General features: G+C 31.4%; 3 protein-coding genes across 4 annotated transcripts; all 3 read right to left on the reverse strand.

Annotated features, from left to right (window-relative positions):
- Window positions 1–5906: 5906 nt before the first annotated feature.
- Window positions 5907–7310, reverse strand: LOC123693335 (ommochrome-binding protein-like). Of its 2 annotated transcripts, none has more exons than XM_045638378.1 (2): window positions 7165–7310; window positions 5907–6801 (listed from the first exon to the last, which is right to left on the reverse strand). In XM_045638378.1, exon 2 carries the CDS (start codon window positions 6799–6801, stop codon window positions 5953–5955), a length of 849 nt encoding a protein of 282 aa, XP_045494334.1. In that variant the 5' UTR covers window positions 7165–7310; the 3' UTR covers window positions 5907–5952. The 2 variants fall into 2 exon arrangements, with proteins under 2 accessions (XP_045494334.1, XP_045494335.1); XM_045638379.1 differs by having other exon boundaries at window positions 7168–7307.
- An 8799-nt stretch (window positions 7311–16109) lies between these two features.
- Window positions 16110–19812, reverse strand: LOC123693356 (cytochrome b5-related protein-like). Its single transcript, XM_045638414.1, has 5 exons — window positions 19429–19812; window positions 18490–18893; window positions 17759–17947; window positions 16682–16912; window positions 16110–16456 (listed from the first exon to the last, which is right to left on the reverse strand). Exons 1-5 carry the CDS (start codon window positions 19681–19683, stop codon window positions 16171–16173), a joined length of 1365 nt encoding a protein of 454 aa, XP_045494370.1. The 5' UTR covers window positions 19684–19812; the 3' UTR covers window positions 16110–16170.
- A 702-nt stretch (window positions 19813–20514) lies between these two features.
- On the reverse strand, window positions 20515–23099 carry LOC123693113 (cytochrome b5-related protein-like). Its single transcript, XM_045638073.1, has 5 exons — window positions 22845–23099; window positions 21974–22377; window positions 21642–21830; window positions 21124–21354; window positions 20515–20782 (listed from the first exon to the last, which is right to left on the reverse strand). The coding sequence occupies exons 1-5, from the start codon at window positions 23097–23099 to the stop codon at window positions 20626–20628; spliced, it is 1236 nt and encodes a 411-aa protein (XP_045494029.1). The 3' UTR covers window positions 20515–20625.
- Window positions 23100–25243: the final 2144 nt, after the last annotated feature.

Consider the following 25243-nt stretch of genomic DNA (forward strand, 5'->3'; position numbering starts at 1 on the left):
GCCGAAAATCGCATGGTTAACAGGCTATCAACTTTTCAACTCAACAAACACAATACATTAATTACTGAAACATTAATTCCTTAATTTTAATAGTATTAATAAGTAAGTACATATTAACTACATGGTAGAGCCCATTCTTCATGTAATAAAAATCGTGGATGTATATTTTTGGAACGTAAGCCCACTTACATTTAGGTACACTTAAAACGAAAAAAATATTAAAAAAAAAACAACTGTATTATCTTTCCCTATAAACATAAATCAGCATACAAAGTTCCATTCAAAACTATTCAGTTTACATCGCAAACACGCTCACAGATAACCTTTAAAATTCATGCAGTCTGGAGCGCAAATCATATTAATAACAAACTGCAAGTCAAGCGTGCGATTCCATTTCTCGATTGGAGGGAATTTTCATAATGTCTGCACTATGCGGATATTCACCGTTTAATATTCACGTCCAGTGTACCGACAGCTTTACTTCCGCGCCCCTAAATTAGATATTCCCTTCCAGGAACTTCGACATTGGCCTTTGAATACTAAAAACGTGACCTTTGTGAAACGTTCAATCGTTTTTCTGTTACAATTGAACGGCTGCCAAACTGCTTCTTGTATGGCACCCAATTTGTCATTAGTTTGAACTAATTTTCCATATTATATTATGTTTTTAACAAATGTTCAGTTTTACATTAGACTCTACATACAGTTCAGGATATTGTAACTTAGGATTTGACCCGAGACTTAAAATATTATACCTTTATATAACGAGACTTTTTATAAGTATAAGCAGAGACCATGAAATTATACTTCAACTGCCACCTATAGGTTGTCACAAAAACATAATTTCTATAAAAATATACTATTTCTCACTTTTGGAAACTGTGTAGTAAAAACCTGGAAACGAAACAGGGATTTCCGAGAAACAATACACTTCCATTCTCTGAGAGTACTTTCATTAAAGTTAATAACGCAAAGAAAGTGAACTGACAGAATTGTTTTGAAGTGACATGAAGAATGAAGATGCTATATTATATGTAAGAAGAAATTTCTCTTAAAGTGAACTCTGCCTTTCGACACAAGACAGAAACAACTGTACAATATTATATTACTATTCTCGTAATAAGTGAACGTAAGTGTGTTGTGTAGTAAATAAAACAATTACCGTTGGAGTGCAAGTAAACGATAAGAAAACAATTTTTCTTGACGTCAAACACGACAAATTAATACTTCATAGAGAGTTAGCTGGCGAATCGCTTTTGTTTTGGTTAACTTGCAAAAATAGGTATTTAAAAGTAGGTTCTGGGGTTATTTTTTACTATTTATCTTATTCTAGGCTATAATAACATTATTAAGTATGAAAATGGTGCGTTTTTAAACATTTATAAAAATATTCTAGGGCTGTATACAAAGTGCTGCAGTGTTATTATTAGTCATCTCACCTGATAATATCATGTCAGAGCTACCCGAAACAAGCTCCTTGAATAGTTAATAATAAAAATAGCCAAACTGGGAACCCCTGACCCTCTTGGGAAAACTGGCTAAAGACGATGGTAATTGACTTTAAATTACACCGCTCTTTTCGTGTCGGAGCTAATGAAAATAAATACGGGTTTCGAGCCTTACAAAATTGAAATCAAAGCTGTTATTAATTTCCTACAAAATTTAAAATAATAAACGCGAACAACAACAACCATTAATTAACTAGTTCTCTTTTTCTCAAACTATAATTTCCTTTATCCAAACCACTCTTTGAAGATTGATTGCTTCTAAATTATCGTTCATCGGGCAATTATTGTAGAACCTTTTTGTCAAATCACCGTAAAATCATCTATTATAGCGCTATAAGTTATTGCTTGCATCGTCACGAAAACTTATTATAACATTTTAACTCATTTATTTTACCGAGCTGAAAGATAGCTTTTGTTGAAGACTTCGCGGTTTGCTTTTTTCATCATAACTTGGTAAAAACTTTTTCTCTTTAACTGGCCTTTCGGAACACTGGTTCTCAATTTCTGTAGATTTATTTAACCGACTTAAACGACGGAGGGTAATGTATAATGATAAAATAAGAGGCTCGATAGAAACTAAAATTTATTAGGAAAGTATATAATACAATTTTGATACAAACATTAAAAGAAATGCAGTGGATTTATTAAACTTATTTTCATATTAAACAAATATAATAGAATTTGACATTTATAAACCAATATAAATTACTAGTGGTCCGTTCCAGCTTCGCCTGTGGTACCTGTTTACGATTTATCTCTATAAGAACCATCCTCCTACTTCAGGGAATATTATAAAAAAACGAATAAACGAAATCGATTCAGTCGTTCTTGAGTTTTGCGCTTAGCAACACATTTGGCGATTAATTTTCATTACAAAGATAACAGATGTTTACTTCAAACTGAGTTCTTAAAGACGAAATTGGATATGATCTTTTTGTGAGTATATTTACTGAATAAATGATTCGATTGATACGACTTCGTCCCGCAATGCTGAAAAAACAAATTCTGAATAGAAAAGAAAACATTCGTTAAAACTTCGACGGTTTAACTTTCTTTAATTAAGTTGTTTATGTCTGTAAAAAATATTTAATTTACTGTAGGAAATACTAAAATTAATAAAATTGTTACAATTTGATTCTATATGATTCTCTACTTAAATTATAAAAAAATCTATATGGCATCGTTGTCCAAATAAATTCGGAACATTTGTGAACCGAATAAACGTTAACCTATTGTTTAATTAATTAATTGCAAAATTTAAAAAAAATTCTGAAAAAGCTGTTTTAAACCTTAATTATGTATATATAGCAATGACCTTTCTTTGTGAAATCTAGCGAACATTATTAATTACATAGACCAATGTATATTTTACTTCAAAATTGTAATCTACTTCAGTCCAGTAATTAATGAAATAACCTTAAAAGTCCACAACGGGTGAGCGTCGTTTATAATTGCCAAACACACGTACGCAGAAAAACGAGTTATTTTTTTCCCAAATAATTTAACTCTCATTCAGTTAGCACTTAGATCTTTCACCATCCATCATGTGATGGTTTTATAAATAAATGGCATACTGTAGAATGAAATTAATTTTCTGGAAGGACTCTTCCATTTACTATAACTATCTGTATAAATATAGGACGATCTAGTTTTAATTGTATTGATTGCGTTATTTAACAAATATTGCGTCATTTTACAAAATTACATATAATAAATATACAGTGCCACAAACTTAACTGACCCGGTGGCAAAAACTGGAACTACGTGCCGCCATTTTGAAATGTCACATTTTCACAGACTTTTCATACGAAATATTTAGTTTAAATAAAAAGAAAGCGACATCAGTGACACCGTCACCGGGTCAGATAAGTTTGTGGCACTCATGTGGCACTATACGAGTGAACTTATATCATTTTTTATTATTGTAATATGTACCCTAACTATAAGTATTGTTATGACAGATGTTGGATGACCTATCTTAATAAAATAAAAATAAAAAATTCATATTTAAATATTTTATTTTGCACATTGCGCCTCGGTACCTCGATTAGAAAAGGTCTTCAGAACAGCAATGAAATTTTCATCAAGTGTAGTGGAAAAAAGGCGGCTACACAAAAGAATTATTCATAAAGCTTTCCGACAAATAAGCGACTGGAGTCACACGGTTCCTGAACATCACTGAGCATTTGATTCTTCACGCTACCCGCGATTTTTTTGTATGACACTTTTATTTACGGACATTTTTGGTCTAGCGTTACTTCTGGCGCGTGAATCATATCTTAAATCCTGGGTCTTAAAGGATCGTAATCATTCTTGGCCTAAATATTAAAATGTAATAACGCAGGCTTTGCAAGTAATCCCTTTGCCTGACAGGATCCAATCTAGAACCGACTCTTCTTTGTTTCCGTATTTCGTCAAGAGATATTAAACTACCTACTTTATAAATAAACTGATGTAATGTACTCCATTATAAGTGAACCTTCTGTCTTGTCAGTATGAGGTAAATGCAATTTACAATGGCATAATTTATACTATGAAAAAATACGTTCAAAAAAACTTTTATTGCAAATAGTATCCTTCTCGGATATTTTTGTATTAAACACCCGACAATAGATATGGTATAAATAAAAGATTAACGTCCACTAATAAGCAATTATTTGTGAGGACATTGTCATCGGTAATTATGTAACTTCCTGCAGATTATCTCGGCTAAAGAAATAACACTAATTAGAACAGATTTATCTTTCTATGAAGTTAATGGCTACCTACTAATGTTATTTATTTATCTCAGATATTAATAAAATAACATTTTTTGCGAAGAAATTATTTATAACTTCAGGCCATCCTTAGGGATCCATCAGAGCTAACGTAATAATATAATATCATGAGATTTTTATGCTTAAAAAGATTTCTCAAAATAAACGGTAGAATGATATAGTTTTTGAATATATTTAAGTTTGATTTTGATGCTGTTCCTTGTGTATTATTATCAGAAACATTATCATTTCATATACGTATATAACAGTTATGTAAACTATATAATATATAAACTTTATTTATACATAATTAATAATTATATTATATTAACTGATTAACTGCAATGGATGAGTCATCCAAATATTTTTTCAAATTTCAAAATTGTAATAGTTTATAGAATACCTAATAATTAATGTTATCATTGCTGCTAAGCCTGATACGTACACAATATTCTATAAATTTATTATGATTTGCCCTAAACGTTAACATTATTCGTATTCTTAACCAAGGTATATTCGCATTCTAAAAGTCGGGGAAAAAGACTGACCCGACCGACTGACCGGGCAAACTTTGTCCTGCCAGAATTCCCCTTTTCACTTTAAAACTAGAATTTAAGATTCACTGTCAACATTTACTTAGGTAAAGTATCCCAATATTATCAAGATGTTTCTTTGAAAGAGCTTATCACATAAACTTCTGGTATTTAATCAAATCTAATAAAACAAATTCCCAGTGATTTAGACTTGCCTTTATAACACATTCCTTAATACAAATTTAAACTAGTTTTATTATTATACGCCTTTAGGGACGACTGTAATATTCCTTGAAAAATTAAATTCCTCCCTCAAATACTAAGGCCAAAATATTACGAGTCGAAATTGTGATTGACACTCTAAATGAAATTAATATTAATTTTATAAACTAAATTATTAATTTTGAATAAAACTTACCTTTGACTGTACGTTGGTAACATTGATCATCACGAAACGAAAAAAGAAAAGTCAGAAAAATTGCAAATGCTTGTAGATGTCAGCTCCTAAAAATATATGCGTGTAGGTACATAAATTGCGTATACAATATTCGTAATAAAAATGTCTACAACACTAATAGGACAGAAAGTTCATTTGATTTTCCTCACAATTACTTCGGTCTCGTCAGAAGTTCATCAGTCATTCTGCTGACAAGACAAACGATTTCATTCTGTATATTATGTATACCTTCGGGACTACTTATATAGCAATTCCAACCCAGGATCTGTCACTTTCATTAGCTTGGACAGAAAGGAATCCCTGTTGAAAATTGTGTTTTGTCGTCTTGGTATGTACTGATTTCACTACATCTTACCATTTGCATTTGTTAAGTCAAAAATGAAGATCTGGCTAGATGGATATATGCATTTAATTTGCATTTAACTAGGCTTCTTCCGCGGCTTCGCCTGCGATGAGGTGATGAGGCTTACAATGAGAATTAAATTTATAACGAGGTCATTATTGTAAATTGTTTTTTACTTTACAAGAGATAATATTAAGCGATCGATAAAAGTTATGTATTAATTGAATTCCATCAATTAAAGTGTTAAGAAAAAAGAGAAAATGAAACATTTTTTTCTTCTACTCTCATACGAAATAAAAGAGAAACCAATTTGATAAAAATTTATATAATAAAGGAAGTAGTAACAAAATTGAGATTAAGCTGCAAAAGAAATTTTGTATTCTTCTACAGGACAAAAGATTTTAGTCGCCTTTAATCTGATGATACTGTCATATGATGCATATAATATGTTTCCATCTCCTTCTATCGCCAGGCCGTAAATGCTATCAATTTCTGCTATTCTTTCCACTTCCTTTTTATTAACATTAATGTAGAAAATTCCATCAGGTGTTGAGAAATACAAGTTTCCATTCAAATCTGATGTAAAACCATTGACATTAAAGTCTCCAATGTAATCTATTAAGCCGTTTGATTTTTTATAGTAAAACAACCCAGAAGAGTTTGAAAAGTAAATGTTTCCATAATTGTCTAAACCAATTAAGAATGCTCTAGTATTCTGCAACTCAGGAACCTTTTCAAATTTATCATTCCTGAATACAAACGCATTTTCATCAGGATACCTCGAATAATACAGTGTGTCTTTATAAAACAATTGCCAAATGTTATCATTAGTTGTGTGTAAATGTTCAGCCTTTTTTGATGCGTAATTATATTTATATATCCCGTCTCTTCCTCCTAAATACACAATGTTTTTCTTACTGTCTACTGCGTTTGCAAAACCTCCGCTGATTCCAGGAATGTTACTGAATTCATTTGTTTTCAAATTAATGAATGCTGATTCAAAAACGTTTTCACCTTCTGAAGAGTAACTGAAGAATACCGTGTTTGTATCGTAGTCCATGGCTAGCTGGTAGGGACTCGTCAGGCCAGATTTCAATACTTCCTTTTCATGTTTAATGTTATGTGCAATGATACCGCTACATTTATCTTCTGTATATCGAGATTGGGTCAGAGTAAGGACGGCTAGCAGAATTAATAACTTCATCTGAAATTAATAATGTCGATTAGCAAGCACTAAAAAAGAATATGTGAACTAAACAAAGTTGAATAGTCATTTTATTTTATTTTCAATAAGGCAAAGTTAGGTCGTAATCGCACAATGAAATAAAAATTGTGTTACGTAGTATTTCGATAGTTCTAAGCTTATCACCTACTTACAAACATTTTTACATATTATTTATTATCAGTTCAGTATATTTCTAATACTATTATCTTATCGTTTACCGAAATAACAATAATATTTAACATAACCTAATGTGTTTATTATTTTGTATTTGAATTTGCAATGAACGTCTGTTATTTTAACTACGTATGTAAATATATTTATAATATTTTAAATAATACTCACATTATCGGTTGAGAAGTGTTTCGTGCAATACTTACAATAATATACTGATAATTGTACATTGGTTATAAATAAAGATGATACGAACACAAGGATAAACACTGGGTTATGACTTTTAAGAGGAAAGTGGACAAACGTCTAATTAACGACTATTATTCTAAACAAATATGATAATACAGTTTGTTCATGAGTTAATAACAACATATTATATTGAGTAGGCTATAATATTTAGAGAGCGCACTAAATACTGTTAGTTTATTAAAACATTAATGAAATAGAAAAATGGTTTGTATAATTAATATATCACAGTAAAAAACTACAACTGCGTAAAAAGTAAAAAACCTGGGGACGTGGGCAAAACCCTATATTATAATTTAAAGTACCTATTCGTAAATATTCATATACTCGGGATCCATACCAAAAATGCCAATTAGTAATAATGTATAGTCAATCACATGAGATGTATGATCTATTTACTTCGGAGACCAATTTATACTGAGAATAGGGACTACGGGTGATGAAATCTTCAATGGGAAATGAACCTTAACGGTATTTCCCAGTAGTCCTAACATTATACGGTCATTGGAGAGGACACGCCTGGTTAACTGTAGGACAACAAGCGTACAAAACCCTTTCTATTTACAGTAACCTAAACCAATCTTTACTCATTTTAACGTTAATGTGAATAACATTATGTAGCGAGAAATGGAAATATAAACAATATGGTAGGTAGAATCTGTATGTAAAATGATATATCTATATCTTTTTTTGGTGGTAAACACTTGTAATACAGGTAGTGTAGTGTAGCTTTGCCGGCCTAAAAGGCCGTTCGTATCGTTTTAAACATTTTTCTAATGGAAGAGTTTATAAATAGTATTAAATGGATAAAATCATAATAGGTTATTTCTATCTGCTTATCTAGCTTCTCAAACGATCGCTCTGATGCACTTTGCCACGTGACGGCTTGTTTTTGTTTCTTTTTATGCTATGAAAGTATTTTGTATTTTGTATTAATCATATCAATATATTATTATTTAAGAAATAGATATGGATGATATGGCTGTGTAAATAAGGTATTTTAACAACATCTGTTAATAAAGTTGATAAAAAAATTATCCGATAATTAATTAATCTCATATCTTTGAAGTTTTACACAGCGGTAAAACTTCGATGGGTACTCTTAGTACGATCTAATAGATAGTAATACTGTACATTTTTACCAATCAATTTTATAGTATTATATGTTCAAAGTAAACACATTTATAAACTTAGTTATAATGTCGAACACGTGTAAAGGGATGCAATTATTATAATAATTATCTTATTATTCATATACGTTAATTCTTAGGTTATATTTTTATCTGGGAATTTTTGTATGTCATGCCATGTTATCTGGGGTCAAATTGCTAAAGCATAATAATATTATGATCGTTAGGTGTATACAATCTACATATTATTTAATTCAAAATCTTAATATATATAAATCTCGTGTCACAATGTTTGTCCTCAATGGACTCCTAAACCACTTAACCGATTATAATAAAATTCGCACACCATGTGCAGTTCGATCCAACTTGAGAGATAGGATAGGTTTTATCCCGGAAATCCCAGGGGAAAGGGAACTATGCGGGGTTTTCTCTGAAAACGCGGGCGAAGCCGCGGGCGGAAAGCTAGTACCTATATAAATAAAGCTATGTGTACCGAACTGCACGTATAGTTTTTCCTATGGATTTTAGAGACTAAAGCGCGTCACACACGATGAAGATACTATAATGATTCTCTATTATAAAACGTTATAGTATCTTAAGGTATCCGGTATCAGCGTTCTGACCATCATTTTTCTTTTTGTCATTGCGTACTAAGACCACTGTAGAACCGCCATCCTGTTACAAATGACCCACAAAATTTCGGATGGTGGATTATGGATCTTCACCGTGTGTGACGCGCTTAATGCAGATTTTGCTCATATTTTAATATAATCGATATCTCCTCATAACTGAAAAGTATACGATTTAATTCAAAGGGTTTCGAGTAAAACTCTTGTTATCTGAAGAAGATTTTATGTTAAAATAATTATAATTAATTTAATTAAACGTTTGTTTATCCCAAATGGAGCTTGTAGCGAGAAAATAATTGCTAGTGAAATTTAAAAATAACCAAGTATTTAATGAATCCAGTTATTTACAATAAAGCAGTAAAGCTTTATACAATTAATCCTTCTTATTAAATTATAATAAGAAATTGGTAGAGCAGTGGTGGCTCAGTGGTGAGACCTCGGACTTCGAATCGATAAGTCCGGGGTTCGAGACCAGGCGAGCGCGCAGGAATTAAATTGGTTTTTCAATATATCTGCGCATGTTGTAACATCACCACTGCTCGAACGGTGAAGGAAAACATCGTGAGGAAACCGACATGTCGAAGAATTAAAAAGTTCGACGACATGTGTCATCCGCCAACACGCACTTGGCCAGCGCGGTGGATTATGGCCTGTACCCTCATAGGAGGCCCGTGTCCCAGCAGTGGGAACGTATATGGGCTGATGATGATGAAGAAATTGGGTTGGTACGCTACAGCAAATAGAAAATGGTTCAATATTTATTAAATTTTGATAAATTTTATCTACTAATTAAAAGGCCTTCAGAAATCATAACTCTATGTATATAATATTATATAAATAAAGTTATGAGAATTTAAAATACCGCATCTGATTTTGTACAAGACCAAAATTTTGGTAACATGACATGTAGGAATGTCCACAAACTAAAAATTTATGATCAATCCTAAAAACTTAGGGGTTAGGCCACTTTTACACTCTAGTTAATGAAGTAATTAGTTATGCAAAAACATTTTACCTAGTGCCATCTATTATGTAAATTTAAGAAAAGTTTAAAATGTTGGTTAAGCCATTTCTGCGCTGACGGCCTCATTATTGTATACCTAAGTTAGAATTTCAACGTTTGCATTTTCACCACATACGAAAAATTAGGCACGTGTCGTCGTTGGTCGCGGAAGATTTCCAACCAATACCCGCGGCCCCATCATTCAAGCGGCTCGACGGAACACAGTGGGATTTGAGTCGGTATATAGTCGAATAACCCACGGCTCCTTCCCCAGGGGCCGTGGGTATTTGCAAGATTTCCCCACTTAAAAAAAAATAAAAGGCACGTGTTTTCTTATTATGAAAAAAGAAATTAATGAAAATATATAATCTTCAAATAGTATTCTATCGAAAATCTACATCTTAATACACAATAGCACGTACCTAATTAACAACATGAAGATAATATTACTCATATTAAGAAAGTTACATATAAAAATAAAGGATGAATCATATACTTATGTAGGTACATAAATTAAATTAAAATTCATAAAAATAAAATTCTTAAGCAAATGTACCAAATAACTAGGTACCTATAGATTACCTATACCCGTGGCCCCGTCGTTGGTGTGGCTTGACGGAACACAGTGGGGTTTTGGTCGGTAGGAATCCGACATAACCCGCAGCCCTATCCCCGGAGGCCGTGGGTATTTATGCAAGATTTCCCCACTTATAAAAAAGGTACCTAATAGATTAAAAGTTTTAAATTCATCAATCAAACATACAAAATATACATTAGCATAAGTAATTACATTTTATAGAGACATTAACATTTTAGATCTTTCAAAGACAGTATATAAATGAAAAATGAACACGTTCATAACATATAGCAATGCGCTTCTCGAGATATAACCATCCATATTGGACCAAAAGCTTTTAGAGCGCTGGCTGAAAGGGGTGCATCCCATTTATATTTCTGAAGATCAGGCTTCTGTAGACCAATTTATATAAGACACTCACTCAAGACACTTCATATACCGAATGAAAAATGATTTTATGCAGTATATAATAGTATTTAAGACTTTATTTATTGGTTACCAGAAAATTAAATTAGTAAGTTGATTTATCCGTGATTATTTCTTTATTTAATTAAATATAAATACATTTTGATGGGTTCGCTCCTCCCATTTCAATTTTTAGCTTTATTGGGTTTTATTATAAACTAATAACATATTATGATAACATGTGCTATAGTTACCCTACGAAAAGATCAAATTCCAATAAAAGAACTCCTACTGTCATGAAATCAGATGTTCAAACATTAGGTACGTTTTTAAGGAAAGAAAAATATTAACAGGTTTCTCCGAATTTCGATTTGGGGACGAACTGAACTGTTTACCTAACGGAATGCCGACAAGGCAGGACGCCAGTTAGTAACAATGAACCTAAGATTCTAAGATAAACAGGCTCGTTATTATTCAATTATTCAAAATTAGAACAATATTTTTTATCAGTAAAGGCGGCTTCAAAAACCTCGCCAATAATGTTTTAAATTTAGTATGAAAGCATCTTTAGAATCGAGTACACTCCACGTTTTCATGAATCATATCTGAATGACACTACCCAACGCTGAATGCTGCATAATATTTTGCCCCTGTTCCATATTGAAACATTTATTTGCCACTTTCTACAATTCCGTATCTCTTTGTTCATTCGTCTGTGGTGACGGGTGAAATATTATATTTTGTGTATACCCAGGGTGGGTGTCCGCAAAATATAATATTTCAATATAAACTTATACTCAAAATGTAACAGTGTAAACGCAAAAATATTCAATACTTAATTTTTATTAATTAAAATAATACCTTATACTTATACTAGGAGGTATAAAAATAGTTTATTGATAATAATTGGTCTCTCGTATTAAGGTTAAATTTATAGAACAAGTAAATTTCACTAATAATTGATAATGATTTATAGTAAGTAGTTATAAGACTGATGCATAAACAAAACTGTAATCTCAATAACTATAAATCCGAACAAACAAAGTAAACTCGATATTTTATCCATTTCGTTTATCCAATATACGTTTTAACAAACCGCGAATAAACAAGAATCAAAACTGCTACGATAAAAGAAATACAAATATTTGTTCTTAATAAAAGCCAGTGTATAAAGCAGTATAAGAAGTTACGAGTTACACTATATTGAAATAGACTTGCATCGTAGTAAATTCACAGCACTGGGAATCCAATATCGCGATATTATGAGTATATATTATATGCAAATAAAACTCAAAGGTTTTCATTGTTAGAGTAAATCAAGAGTAAATAGGTACTATTTTGAAATAAAATAAAATAACCTTGGTCCTAGTCTATTTTGAAACACAATGTTACATGTCATATCGTTTGTAATAATCTTAATATTCGAACAGTTTATATTTTGATGAAAAATCTAATAAAAATGCTATTTGTGCTGAGGGCTATTGGCAAATAATAATATTATTAACTGATCGTAGAGCATAACATAAGTATTTGTAACATAACATAGGGAACGATTCGTTACATTGATACTCAAATAAATATCCTTTATTTTAGTTCTGCAAGACTATAATAAATATTTTTAGTCGGCAACACATCTTCGGACACGTCTGTAGATGCCTATGGGCTGTGGAATTGCTTACCATCAGGCGATCCACATGCTCGTTTGCCTTCTTTGATATAAAAAAAAAATACATAAAACGCTCTACAATAAAACCTCTTTTCACCAATTAAATAAGAATTACCCACAGGAATTACCAGTTTTCTATTACCTTCCAGCTAATAATTGAATTAAAAATGTAACCAATCTTTTTCCGATCAAAACGAAATAACCTGTGCAAGTTGCGATATGATACAGTGAAATATTCTTTTTGGTATGATTGGAAATTTTCATCAAAGCCCGGAACTCTCTAAGCGCCTGTCAAAATACGATTGGCCGAATTGCAGTGAAGATTTATTTACTGTAAATAATTGTATTGAATTTTCCGCTATTCGTGTTTCAATGCGGTATAGAATAAATGTTATTATAATCTGATAAAACCACACGTATTACTACATTGTAAGTTGATATAATTTCATATTTTTATTTATTATACAGAGACTTATAAAGTTTTATTAGGTACGTTTAAAAGCTATTATCATATTCAAAGCGGTGACAACTAAAAAACGTGCTTGTTTCCTAATATTATAAATGCGAAAGTTTGTGAGGATGTGTGTGTGTGTTTGTTACTCTTTCACGCAAATGCTACTAAACAGATTACAATGAAATTAAGCACACATATAGAGGGTAACTTAGATAACACATATGATAGGTTTTATCCTGGAAATCCCACGGGAACGGGAACTATGCGGTTTTGTTTTTAAAACTCGAGCGAAGCCGCGGGCGGAAAGCTAGTTATAATATAATCAATGGTATGATTTGAAATTTAATTTAATCTCAATAAATTTTTTTTTAAAGGAAAATAAGTTGCACCTAGCTCATAAATCTGGAAGACATAGAATTTGGAAAATAGAAGATGATTAGAGTATTAATAATGAATATTTTATGAGAAGTTTTTAAAACCATGTCTTTGTAATACAATACACAATAATAACGATTATCTCAAGTTTCCTTTACTTTATTTATATACGTATGTTGATAACATACGTTGAAATCTAACCATCCATAAGAAAACGAACATATCGTATCTTCGACTCAAGTAAGCAGCGGGTCGAGAGTAAAAAATAGCACCAAAAATCCCTTACAAGCGTGCAAAGTATTTTAGTTACGTGCCTTATTGATTTTATTTATCGCGAATTGTTTCTCGTTCATAAATACTTGTTGGAAAGCATCCGAGACATTGGACACAAACATTTTGTTACCCGACCCGCACCCATTTATTATGTAGGTTATCCTAAACCGATCTACGCTCTCTGCTATTGGACACACTACTTTAGATAGCGTATATTCTTTTATTTTATTTATACTGGTATCATATGTTCAGTCTTTACTTGTGTGGTATACCAATTAAGTATTTGATAAATACACCAAATAATTTAAATGCACCAAATAATGAACTAAAACTTAAATTTTCGCCTTAGTGGAAAACGTGAATGGATATTATTCATCATGCCGAAAAAAACACGAAATAATAGCAAACAAGTAATTCAGGTGAACTCCATTGAGAAGCTTTATCTCTCTTAAGCTTTAGTATCTATTTTACTAAATAAAATAAGGCACGAAACATTCAGAATCAGACCAAAATGATTAAGCATAATTTAATAGGGCCCGGTTTTGAAATAGCTATTTCTCAGTGTTAATTGCCATGATGCCAAGCGTGATGAAGATGTTACCCAGTTAATGGATCTGAGGAAAGCTCTCGTTGTAAATCAAGGAAATTTATGCCTACTTCTGCAACCAGTATCACTTACATAACAGTACTAGCTTTTCGCCCGCAGCTTCGCCCGCGTAGTCAATGGAAAAGCTGCATAGTTCCTGTTCCGAGGGATTTTCGTTATAAAAACTATCCTATGTGTTAAAATGTGTGTGCACAATTTAATCAAAATTGGTTGAGCAATACGTGAAGTACGTGAAAACAAACCAATAACCTTTCGCATTTATAATGTTAGTAGAATTTAAGACGTTTGGTACATTATTTTGTTTGGCACACTTCGGTCATTTCAGACCTCGACAACGCCCAGTTTGATATCAATTGACGTAAATCTTAATGAAAATTTTAACGACCCTAAATTACTATCATTATTTCAATAAAAATGATTGTCAGGTCGGATCAAGTCAACTGTGAGATATTATGCCGAATATGTGAATTGCGATATTAAATAATGCTTTGACATTTGTACATTTGATCTTTCATACTTTGTTAACAAAAAACTGTTTCGATAAAATTATTATTTATTATGATTTAGATTTGGTACTTAACAGTCATAAATTAAAAACAAATAATTTATTAACGACGAAAATACAAATATTTTTTGGTGACTTCTATATTTATGCTTTACCATAAAAATATATGCTAATTAAATATAACGTATAAATATTTCGAAAAATATAAGAACAAATGCACCTTAATAAAAACCAACTACATTCTGCAAACTACAAAAAATCCTGTTAACTTCTACTTAATCTTCCGTGTTTAAATTTAAAAACTCACTAACCACTTTACAAGAAAATTGGAAACATTCAGAATTTCAATTACCATTCCAGTGGTCCGAGCAGTTAAACTAAATTGAAGTTGGTAATAATTATTTAGATACTTGAGTGAATCAACTAGAATCTCTCTAGCAAGGGAAAGTGAAACCGGAGTTGGATTCTTATTAATTTAAAACTAGCTTTACCGCCTTGTTAAAATAACCCAGAAGGTACCTTAATTGTACCATTCTAGGACATCTTGTCTACCAAAATTTGTTAAATATGTAGTATAAATTTATAAAAAATAGAAAAAATTTGATCACGAGGCGGGACTTGAATACCGTGAAAACATAAATATCTAATTCAAATATGCAGTAGTTTTTCAACTTTTGTTAGAAAGAGTCGAACATCAAACTTATTAATTCGTAACATTTTTTTTTTTGGTCTTGTTTCAGTCATGGAAAGTAATAATTAAAAAAATTGAGGATAATAACAACAGAAGTTTAAACACTAAGCACATTACTAAGTACTTATATATTTTTTTTCCAAATAGCTTTCGTTATTTACAATCATTGAAAACGCCTTCGATTTTGTGATTTGACGAGCCAATTATTTCTTAGCAACACATTTCTATAACATTCCTAAAAAGGAATGTTCAATTTTGTCACCTTTTGTCGAGATTGAAAAATTATTTTACCCAGCAAATTATACTTCTTTTTAATGTACATAATTACACTTTAAAGCACTACATGAAAAACACGCACAGAAATAAAGATTTAAATAATATGAATCCAACCATCCAATGAATGATAAGCTAGATTTTTTTATATTCCAAAAAATAAATTACAAGTAAAAAAGTGTCGCTTGAATTACGAGTACACTGTTTTGATTGTATCGTTGCCGCAAGTTGGCAACAATACAAGCATGAAATGAGAAGTGATAAATCCTTAACACTATATCAAATAAAAAAATCATTTTTTGTTAAACGCGTTTTATTTTTTTTCCACAAGAATAAGCTTGATTTATCGTCTTTCGGAGAGTAATGTTGGCTTCGTTTTCAAAGTCATTCTTATCTGGCCTAAATACAGATCTAGTTGTGACGTTATTCTGAAGTTGGCTCTATACTTTTCGCAGTGTTCAAGGAATATGGGGTACAAATGTTCCAAAACTGCGTGGTCCAAGGTCGGGAATAGATGGTGCAGGGCGTGATGGCCAAATAACGTCAATACCTTGAAGTGGCTGTCGTTTACGTCCTTTCTGTCCATTACTGCTTCTAGTTCATGCATGCCCCAATCCGGTGTGACGTCGCTGAAAGCATTGTTTATTGAAATTAAAGGCATTAGCCATTACCTGAAGATTAAACTAAGAAAAATATGTTTTTCTAACGAAAAAACTACTTCGGAAGATTCTCTATTATGATAGAGAATCTTCCGAAGTAGTTTTTTCGTTACCAAACTGATTGTAATAATTGTTTTAATAAGTAACCTCTTATTTTCTATATCTTATGGTTAATAACATCAATTGATATTATACCTGACTTCATCTCCATCCTTAAATATGTCTGGATGATGGTGAGCAGCATTTGAACCAATTGTAAAGAAGATGTAGCTGGCAGTGCAATTTATCCACAGCCAAGTATATACAGTATGAGAGAATGAAGAACCACTAGTAAAATACATCCACAGGGGTAAGAGAAGTCCAATAACATCATGCCAACGATAATGCTGCTTGAAGAAGTTGGGACGAAGGAAGATAAGAGAAAATCTGTAAATATTAAAAGTAAATTTCACCATACGCATATTATTTAGGCCATTTAAAATTTGATATATTTTATCGTTTTTCGTTAAATGAAATAAAATTTATAGCCAGTGTCACTCGGGATGATGTATGGATTCTAATGATAGCCTATACATCAAAATCCTTTCAGGCGTTCCGAACTTAACGTGAGTTTTTAAAATCTAATATAGGATAATCATGCATAATTGAAATAATTTTAACTTGATGGCTTTCATTTTACATTTACTGGAATGGAATGGAATTAATTTTAGTTTTTTGTTAGTTAATTGGACTGATTGCAACTAATTAAAATAAAAAATAAAAATATCTTTATTTCACAACCTCAATCCATATTATAAATGCGAAAGTAACTCTGTCTGTCTGTCTGTTACTCAATCAGGCCTTAACTACTGAACCAATTTGCATGAAATTTGGTATAGAGATATTTTGATACCCGAGAAAGGATATAGGCAGTAAAAAGTATTTTACTTGGGGAAATAGGATAGGTTTTATCCCGGAAATCCCACGGGAACGGGTACTATGCGGGTTTTTCTTTGACTGCGCGGGAAAAAGCTGCGGGTGGAATGCTAGTTGTATAATATTTATGGGCAGTGAAATAAAGCTTTAATATTGTAAATGGTAGAACACTGTTGGAGTTTTTTGTTGTTGTGAATTATAAAAGAAATAATAATGCTACATTATAAGTAATGTGCAGATTTAAATTAAAGCTTTATTCTCCACGTTTTGTGCGATTAATATCGGACAGAAAAAATAGCAATAAATCTTTTTAACGAAAAACCTAAGAAAATAACACATTTTCATTATAAAACTTACCTTTTCAAAAAGTTAAGAATTAATGAAAGGGGGAAAAGTACTTGTTCAATCAAATATGCATATTTAGCATAGAATGGGCGATTCTTCCTTGGATTCCAGAAAATTATAGGTTCAAAACCACTGATTTCCAAATCCATCAACGTATTTGGATAAAGATGGTGAGAGAGTGAGTGAGATACTCTGAAATCTCTGAAAAAAAGAAGTATTTTAATGCTGTCTGCTTTTTTACTTTAAATCGTACATTGATTTAGATTTATTTTCAAAAACATTAAACGTCTAAACCACGGTAAACGTAAACATTATACAGGGTTAATTTTCAATGACTGGCCAAATTTTCAGAAATGGTTCAGAATCAATAACATTTTAGATCTAATAAAAAAAGGTTTTTTTTTAAATTAGATTTCATTCCTGTCCGCCACTAAAAAGCGAACGTGTGGTCATTACAAAAGCACAATTCAGTTCAACAACCTAGATAGGTAGAAGTTAGCACACACATAAATTTGGCGATGCGCGCACGCACACAAGTGCATTTGGTTCTGGCGGTGTTTACGATTTAGGAAATTTTTTAGACATTATCAAATGAATGCTTTTATTTTTATTTTATTTTATTCGACAATAATGTTTCAAATGTACCTTTGGTTTGATATCTAGATCTTAATTTTAAATTTTGGCTGGTCATTGAAAACTAACCCTGTTTATGTAGTAATTTCAACGAAAAATGATACACCTACCTGTAAGACCATAATCCTATATTGAAATAATACATTCTAAAATTCGTTTTCCTATGGATATAGTTGTGCGCAGCAACCATTGTCCAGGCTAAAGAAAACGAAGCGACTATGTACGCAATCATTCCAATCCAGTAGTTCTCAGTCCAGCTTGCTAGTGTAGAACTTGCAAGGCAAGTGATTAAAAGTGTATCTGTCAATAAATCTGAACGATGGTTTTCTGTTTTCGGGATTGTTTTAATTTTCTCCCATGCCTTTTTCTTCAAGGTCCTGTAGAACCCATCTTCGTGGAACGTGAAGGGTGAATTCCTTGGTGTTTTTGCGTCCCTAACGTAAAACTTTTTGAGCACTGACTCAGCGATTGGATTGATATGATGCGCTTCGAATGCTTCGGTAATGTCCGTGCCCTGAAATTATTAATTAAACTAAGATTGATTGTTTTGCGGTTATTTCAACCTATGTAGGTAATGATGAAATAAATATTAATATACACTTTTATATAAAAAAAAATCATCAATTATAAAATAATAAAAGGTAATCTATACCCAAAAGAAATGCCTCATAAGGACTGTACAGGCGTACGCTGTCTATGAACACAATAATAATAATATAATGATTTCACTCAGCTTCCGTAAACTTGGTAATTGTATTTATTGTTTGTATTATGTATGTAGTTTCATAACAATTCAATCAATGTTTATAAACAAAGTGCAAATAAACTCTTATTACAACCTAATTTTATGCAAAGACCGCTATAATTCAACTTTGTAAACACCTTTAGTTCGTAGGAAGAAGCCTTAACTGCATAGCTACAGCTGTTCTTTGTGAATATGATAAAAGAAAGTGCAATATTTTATATTGAAAACGTATTCTAAGCATACAAATATTCTAAGCAATATTATTTGGTTCTGCGAATATATAATTACTACGTCAATAACTAACCTTGCTCAACTCCAACCATTCTTTTCCACCAGGATGATTGTCCATATACTGGTCTAAATCATACAGCTTATTGTGGACTCTCCAGAGACCCTCAGCTCCATCATCCATAGCTTTTCCGGTCAACCATTGCACTGGATCTCTTAACCCTTCATCTCTTAGTGAAGGATACTTCAATTGCGGAAAGCTAACATGTGTCTTCTTTTCAATAGCTCTTTTGTGAGCTAGCTCTATGTAATCCGCTTCTTTTGGCGCCATCTTTCATTAATTTACAGATCGCGTCTAGAAAGCTTTTATCGCATACTTTAAGCACCTTTTATACGTCCAAATATTCTTATCGAATTAACGTACTCTTCGCTTGGAAGCTTATAAAGAAATGTTCAATTTAACAATATCTGACATAGCACTTATAAGTCATGTTATCATTGTATCTCATAAACAAACATCTTATATTTGACGTTAATTATACCGAAAGTTGTTATGTCGGTTTGTATCTTGTAATATTCATTAGTAAATTGTAATTATTAGTTAATTTTAGGTATATATATTGATGTGAATTATCTTGTTTTTATATGCTTTATAATATTATCTTAGTTTTTATGAATTAATCGCGTTATTGCACTAATGATTTTCCAATGAGTATGATAATAATATACGCATTTAAAACCTAGCTAAAAAAAGGTACTTACTATTATAGACGCCTACCTTTAGATAACTAACTATATACTTCAAATACATAACCTAAAAGCACGTGATATGAAAAATATAATTAAAATATACAAATTTTTATTCAAGTAGTACTTATTTGATAAAAACACGCTTGAATTTTAATAACACGTCTGAATGCGTCTGTTTTATAAAAATGTACATTTAATTATTAACTATGACGGTCATAAATGTTAAATGAAAAGTTTCACGAATTTATTTCAAACTTACTCGTATGAATTAAAAAGCGAATTGTTAATTATTCTAGTAAAAAATGTAACTAAAAGCATAATTAAATAAAATTTTATATACTGTCTAACTAGAACCAGAAATAAAAAAAAAACAACATTTTAATTTATTTTCAATTTATTTTCGTTCTGATAATAGCGTAGGCTGCGTTTTCAAAGTCATTTTTATCTGGCCCAAAAACAGATCAAGTTGTGATGTCAGTCGGAAATTGGCTCTATACTTTTCGCAGTGTTCCAGAAAAATGGGTTATAAATGTTCCAAAACTGCGTGGTCCAGGGTTGGGAACAGATGGTGAAGTGCATGATGGCCGAAGAATGTCAATACTTTAAAATAATTGTCATTTATGTCGTTCCTGTCCATGACAGCTTCCAACTCGTGCATTCCCCAATCCGGTGTTATGTTACTAAGAAAAATATAAGTATTAATTAGGGACCGATATGAAAAAAAAGATATGAAACATTGTATAGATTGATAATAGTTTCGACGTAATGTGTCTTTAGCAATTTACACATATAATAGCCAAGTCAAATTGCACGAACTATCTCCTTAGGAATATATTGTAATGAAATATTTAATATTCGTAAGTATCAATCCCACAATGAAAGTTTCTAACATTACTAATTTAAATTCAATTATTTTAAATGCAAAATTTTAAAACAACTTTCAAAATAAGATGCTCCAATGACGTTCAAAAACAAGCGACTATAAAAAATCTATAAACGATCATCATCATCTCATACATACCTGACTTCATCCCCATCCTTAAATATATCGGGATGATGATGAGCTGCGTTTATACCAATTGTGAAAACTATGTAACTTGCAGTACAATTAATCCAGAGCCAGGTATATATTGAATCATATAAAGAACAACCACTAATCTCATACATGCATAAAGGTAATAGAAGACCTATTAAATCATGCCAACGACAATGTTGGGTAAAATAGTTGGGCCGCGTGAAGATAAGGTATATTCTGAAATATGAAAAAAGTATTATAAACAAAACGTATAGAAAATTGCGTAAATTTGATCAGAAAATTATTCAAATAGATGTCCAGAAAAAATTTTAACACTTTCATAGTCCAATGTATCTAATGAAGGCTTTCGAAAGAAAGATCGATTAAAAATATATCGAAAGGAGATTGACATATTATAAATATTTAATAACTCAGCCCCCGGAATCACAGACACAATAGAAAATCTATTGTGTCGTGGTCCGATCGGGCCGCTCGGGGCTCAATGGGTGTATTTATAATTTAACCTTTTCATAAAGTTAATTATTGTCATAAACGGAAACATTATTTGTTCAATAATAAAAGCATAATCTGCATAGATGGGACGCTCCTTCCTCGGATTCCAAAATATAATAGGTTCGAATCCACTGATTTCCAAGTCCATCAACGTATTTGGATAAAGATGGTGAGATAGAGCATGCGATATTCTGAAGTCTCTGCAAATTAAACAAAAAAAAACAATAAAATATATAAAGCTTATTCAGAATACATAGTAGATTCATACATTTACCCCTATAGACTCGCTAAGCAAATAGACTGTCTAACAAAACTTTATCAAAACATAGTACATCTTTCTCACCTATAAAACCACAAACCTACATTGAAGTAATACATTCTGAAGTTATTTCTTCTGTGGATATAATTATGGGCGGCAATCGTTAACCAAGCCAGCGAGAATGAAGAGAATATATATGCAATCATCGCAAGCCAGTAATTTTCAGTCCAACATGATACTGTCGATCCCGCGAGAGTACAAACCAATAACGCATCTATCAATATATCTGAACGGCTATTTTCTTCTTCAGGGATGGTTTTAAGCACTTCCCATGCTTTTTTCTTTAATGTTCTATAAAATCCGTCATCGTGAAACGTGAAAGGGGAATTTCTTGGAGTTTTTGCGTCTCTTACATAGAACTTTGTAAGCATTTGCTCAGTGTTTGGGTTGAGGTGATGTGCTTCAAATGCTTCTGTTATGTCTGTGCCCTGAAAATTATTTTAACAGTATCTCAATATTATGATTATGTTTTATTTTTACTGCATATTGGACTTATCAAATCATAAGATTAGTATTTAATTAAATTACTCTGGGTATCTCTTCAGGAATTTCGCCTTGAGCGATGTACGCAATAATTATCACTGTTGCCATGAAATTTATTCAGTTTGGATTTAAGTATCCGTTATTATCCGTTTCGTTAATATTATAAATAAGAAGTATCTTATCACTACTTAAAAGGTGTAAGTAATGTATATCCCGACACGTTTCGGTTATTATTATGAAATTGAGAAGAAAATATAATATGTTAAACCACATTTACTTTTTAAACTCTGCTATAATATAAATAAAAGTAAAAAAATGTTGGCCTTTAAAATTTATAACTAACATAATATAACACCAAAATATTCTCATACTTATAAATCTTTTGTAAGCATCATTAACATTGTATGCTAACCTTACTCAGCTCCAACCATTCCGCTCCACCAGGGTGCCTATTAACAAACTGTTTCAAATCATAAAGCTTATCATGTACTCTCCAAAGGCCCTCAGCCCCGTCGTCCAGGGCCTTTCCTGTAAGCCATTGCAATGGATCCTTCAGACCCTCATCTCTTAGTGACGGATACTTCAATTGGGGGAAGCTAACGTGAGTTTTCTTTTCAAGAGCCCTCTTATGAGCTATCTCTAGGTAATCAGCTTCTTTTGGCGCCATTTTCACCTTATTTATTATTCACATCACAGATTGTTTCAATTAGTGTAATATTAAAATTATCTTGTCCTAATCGTCTTTTATACTTGAAATATTGTTATCGTCCTCGCTCAACGTATCTGGTAAGATTAATAATCAATTATTTTAATTAATTTCTTTTTCAGTGCAGAACACATTTATTAAATAGGTAGGTCTGAAAATTTATTGAACCCAGGTCATATGAAGGTCAGTATGAAGGTTCATCGATGATGTCTAAGGGTCGTTAGTTTATAAATTCAGACGAATAATAGCGTTGAATTCACCTGACCAAGTAAAGTTTCTAAGCAGTTGGTAATAGTTAGGAGATTTACAATTTTAATATTTTTTTCCCTGAGTAGAAAGGAATAAAACTGTGATCAAGGTAGGAAGGAACTTATATGTTAATGAAATTAAAATCTTTATTTCAGCAAAAACTCAATTTCATTCGAATTTAACATATCACTAATACCTACACATATTATTTTTTGATACACATTTAAAACGTCTAAATAATAACTAAAAGTGACAGACATAAATTCAACGGCTAATCGTACGTTTATACGTTGGTCCAGCCTCGACAAGCTTCCTCAAGCGCCAGCATGTAACAGGATTTGGCTGGCGTGAGTTGGCGGACACATGGAACCGATCCGACCAAGTTTTTGGACACAGAAAGAAGCTCTCAATGCCCAATAGACATAACCAAGCAATTAATTAATCATAAATGTAATTATGTTTGTAATATGGGAAAATTAAAATTGTGACATGTAATTTCTTAATGTTGTTTGTAATTTCACATTTAGTATCCTACTTATTATTTATGTATAAATTTTAATTAATATTAAATACTAATTGTTATTTGAACAGCGGTGCTCATCAATTTTTCATAAACAATATAATTCGGGAATCATTATGTCAATTGGAAAAAAACAGTAACTAATAGATTTAATATAAATTTATAAAGAATATAAAAAATTCGATCACGAGGCGGGACTCGAACCCGCATCCTTCGCGCCATTCCGGGGCGGAGTCCCGCCTCGTGATCGAATTTTTTCTATTCTTTATAAATTTATATTTATAAAGCATTTGAATGCCATAAAAACCAAAAAATATTAATTCAAGTAATAGGTTTAAGTTTATCGCAAACAGATTATACAGATGCGACGGAAGACTTTGTGTCTGTGTTTTATAATAGATACAAATTCAAACACTTGGTGTCTACATATTTTAGGTACCTACCTAATTCACCGTTAAATCGTAAACACGGTATCCGGCACCACATACGTAAAATAATGATAATTCAGTAATCGGACAACTTATAAAGTTATCATGTTAATAATATCACGATAAGCGATTTTCTATATCACATTTAATTTCATATCTATTATTACATGAATATTATTTATTTTTAAAGTTTAGTCTATCATTGATAAAAAAATAAAAATAAAGATTGTTTATTATGAATATACCAAACTCGAAGATATAAATAAACAGACTTAAATTTTACGAGGATGATTAAATTTTTAATTGTCTTGATAAATAAAATAATTATTAATTCATAGATTGCTATAATTCATTGCTGTACAAAATGTATGGCAGATTTTTACTCCTTTATATAATATTTTTATATAAATTTCTGTTGTGTTCAATTGCGGATTGCGGTTTAATATTTTATTTGTGTGTAAATTTGTAATTGATACTGAGGCAATCTTTAAATATGGAATGTAAATAATAAATATGTATGTTAATGTACATTAAAAACATATTTTAATATATTTAATAATCTCGTATCAATAGTATCTATAATATACTAGGGTAATATTTTATAGAGACGCCTGCAAATAGGTGGAAATCGCTTACCATCAAACAACCCACCTTTTCTATCGCTCGCTTATAAAAATACTAATTAAAAATCTACATAAAGAATGCCATTACCATTATTTTGGGCTCACGATCTTACCGTTATATGAATTGGTTTTAACAAGGTATAACACACAAATACCGGATATAGTGTATGTTTTATGACTCAGAATTACCGAAGTTTCAGGAATGCTTTGATCATAACAATGTAACCACTATGTGTAGCTACACACGCATAAAGGTTAAACCACATCAAAACTATTTTTTATAAC

This window comes from Colias croceus, chromosome 7, assembly GCF_905220415.1.
Source record: "Colias croceus chromosome 7, ilColCroc2.1".
Lineage (NCBI taxonomy): Eukaryota > Metazoa > Arthropoda > Insecta > Lepidoptera > Pieridae > Colias > Colias croceus.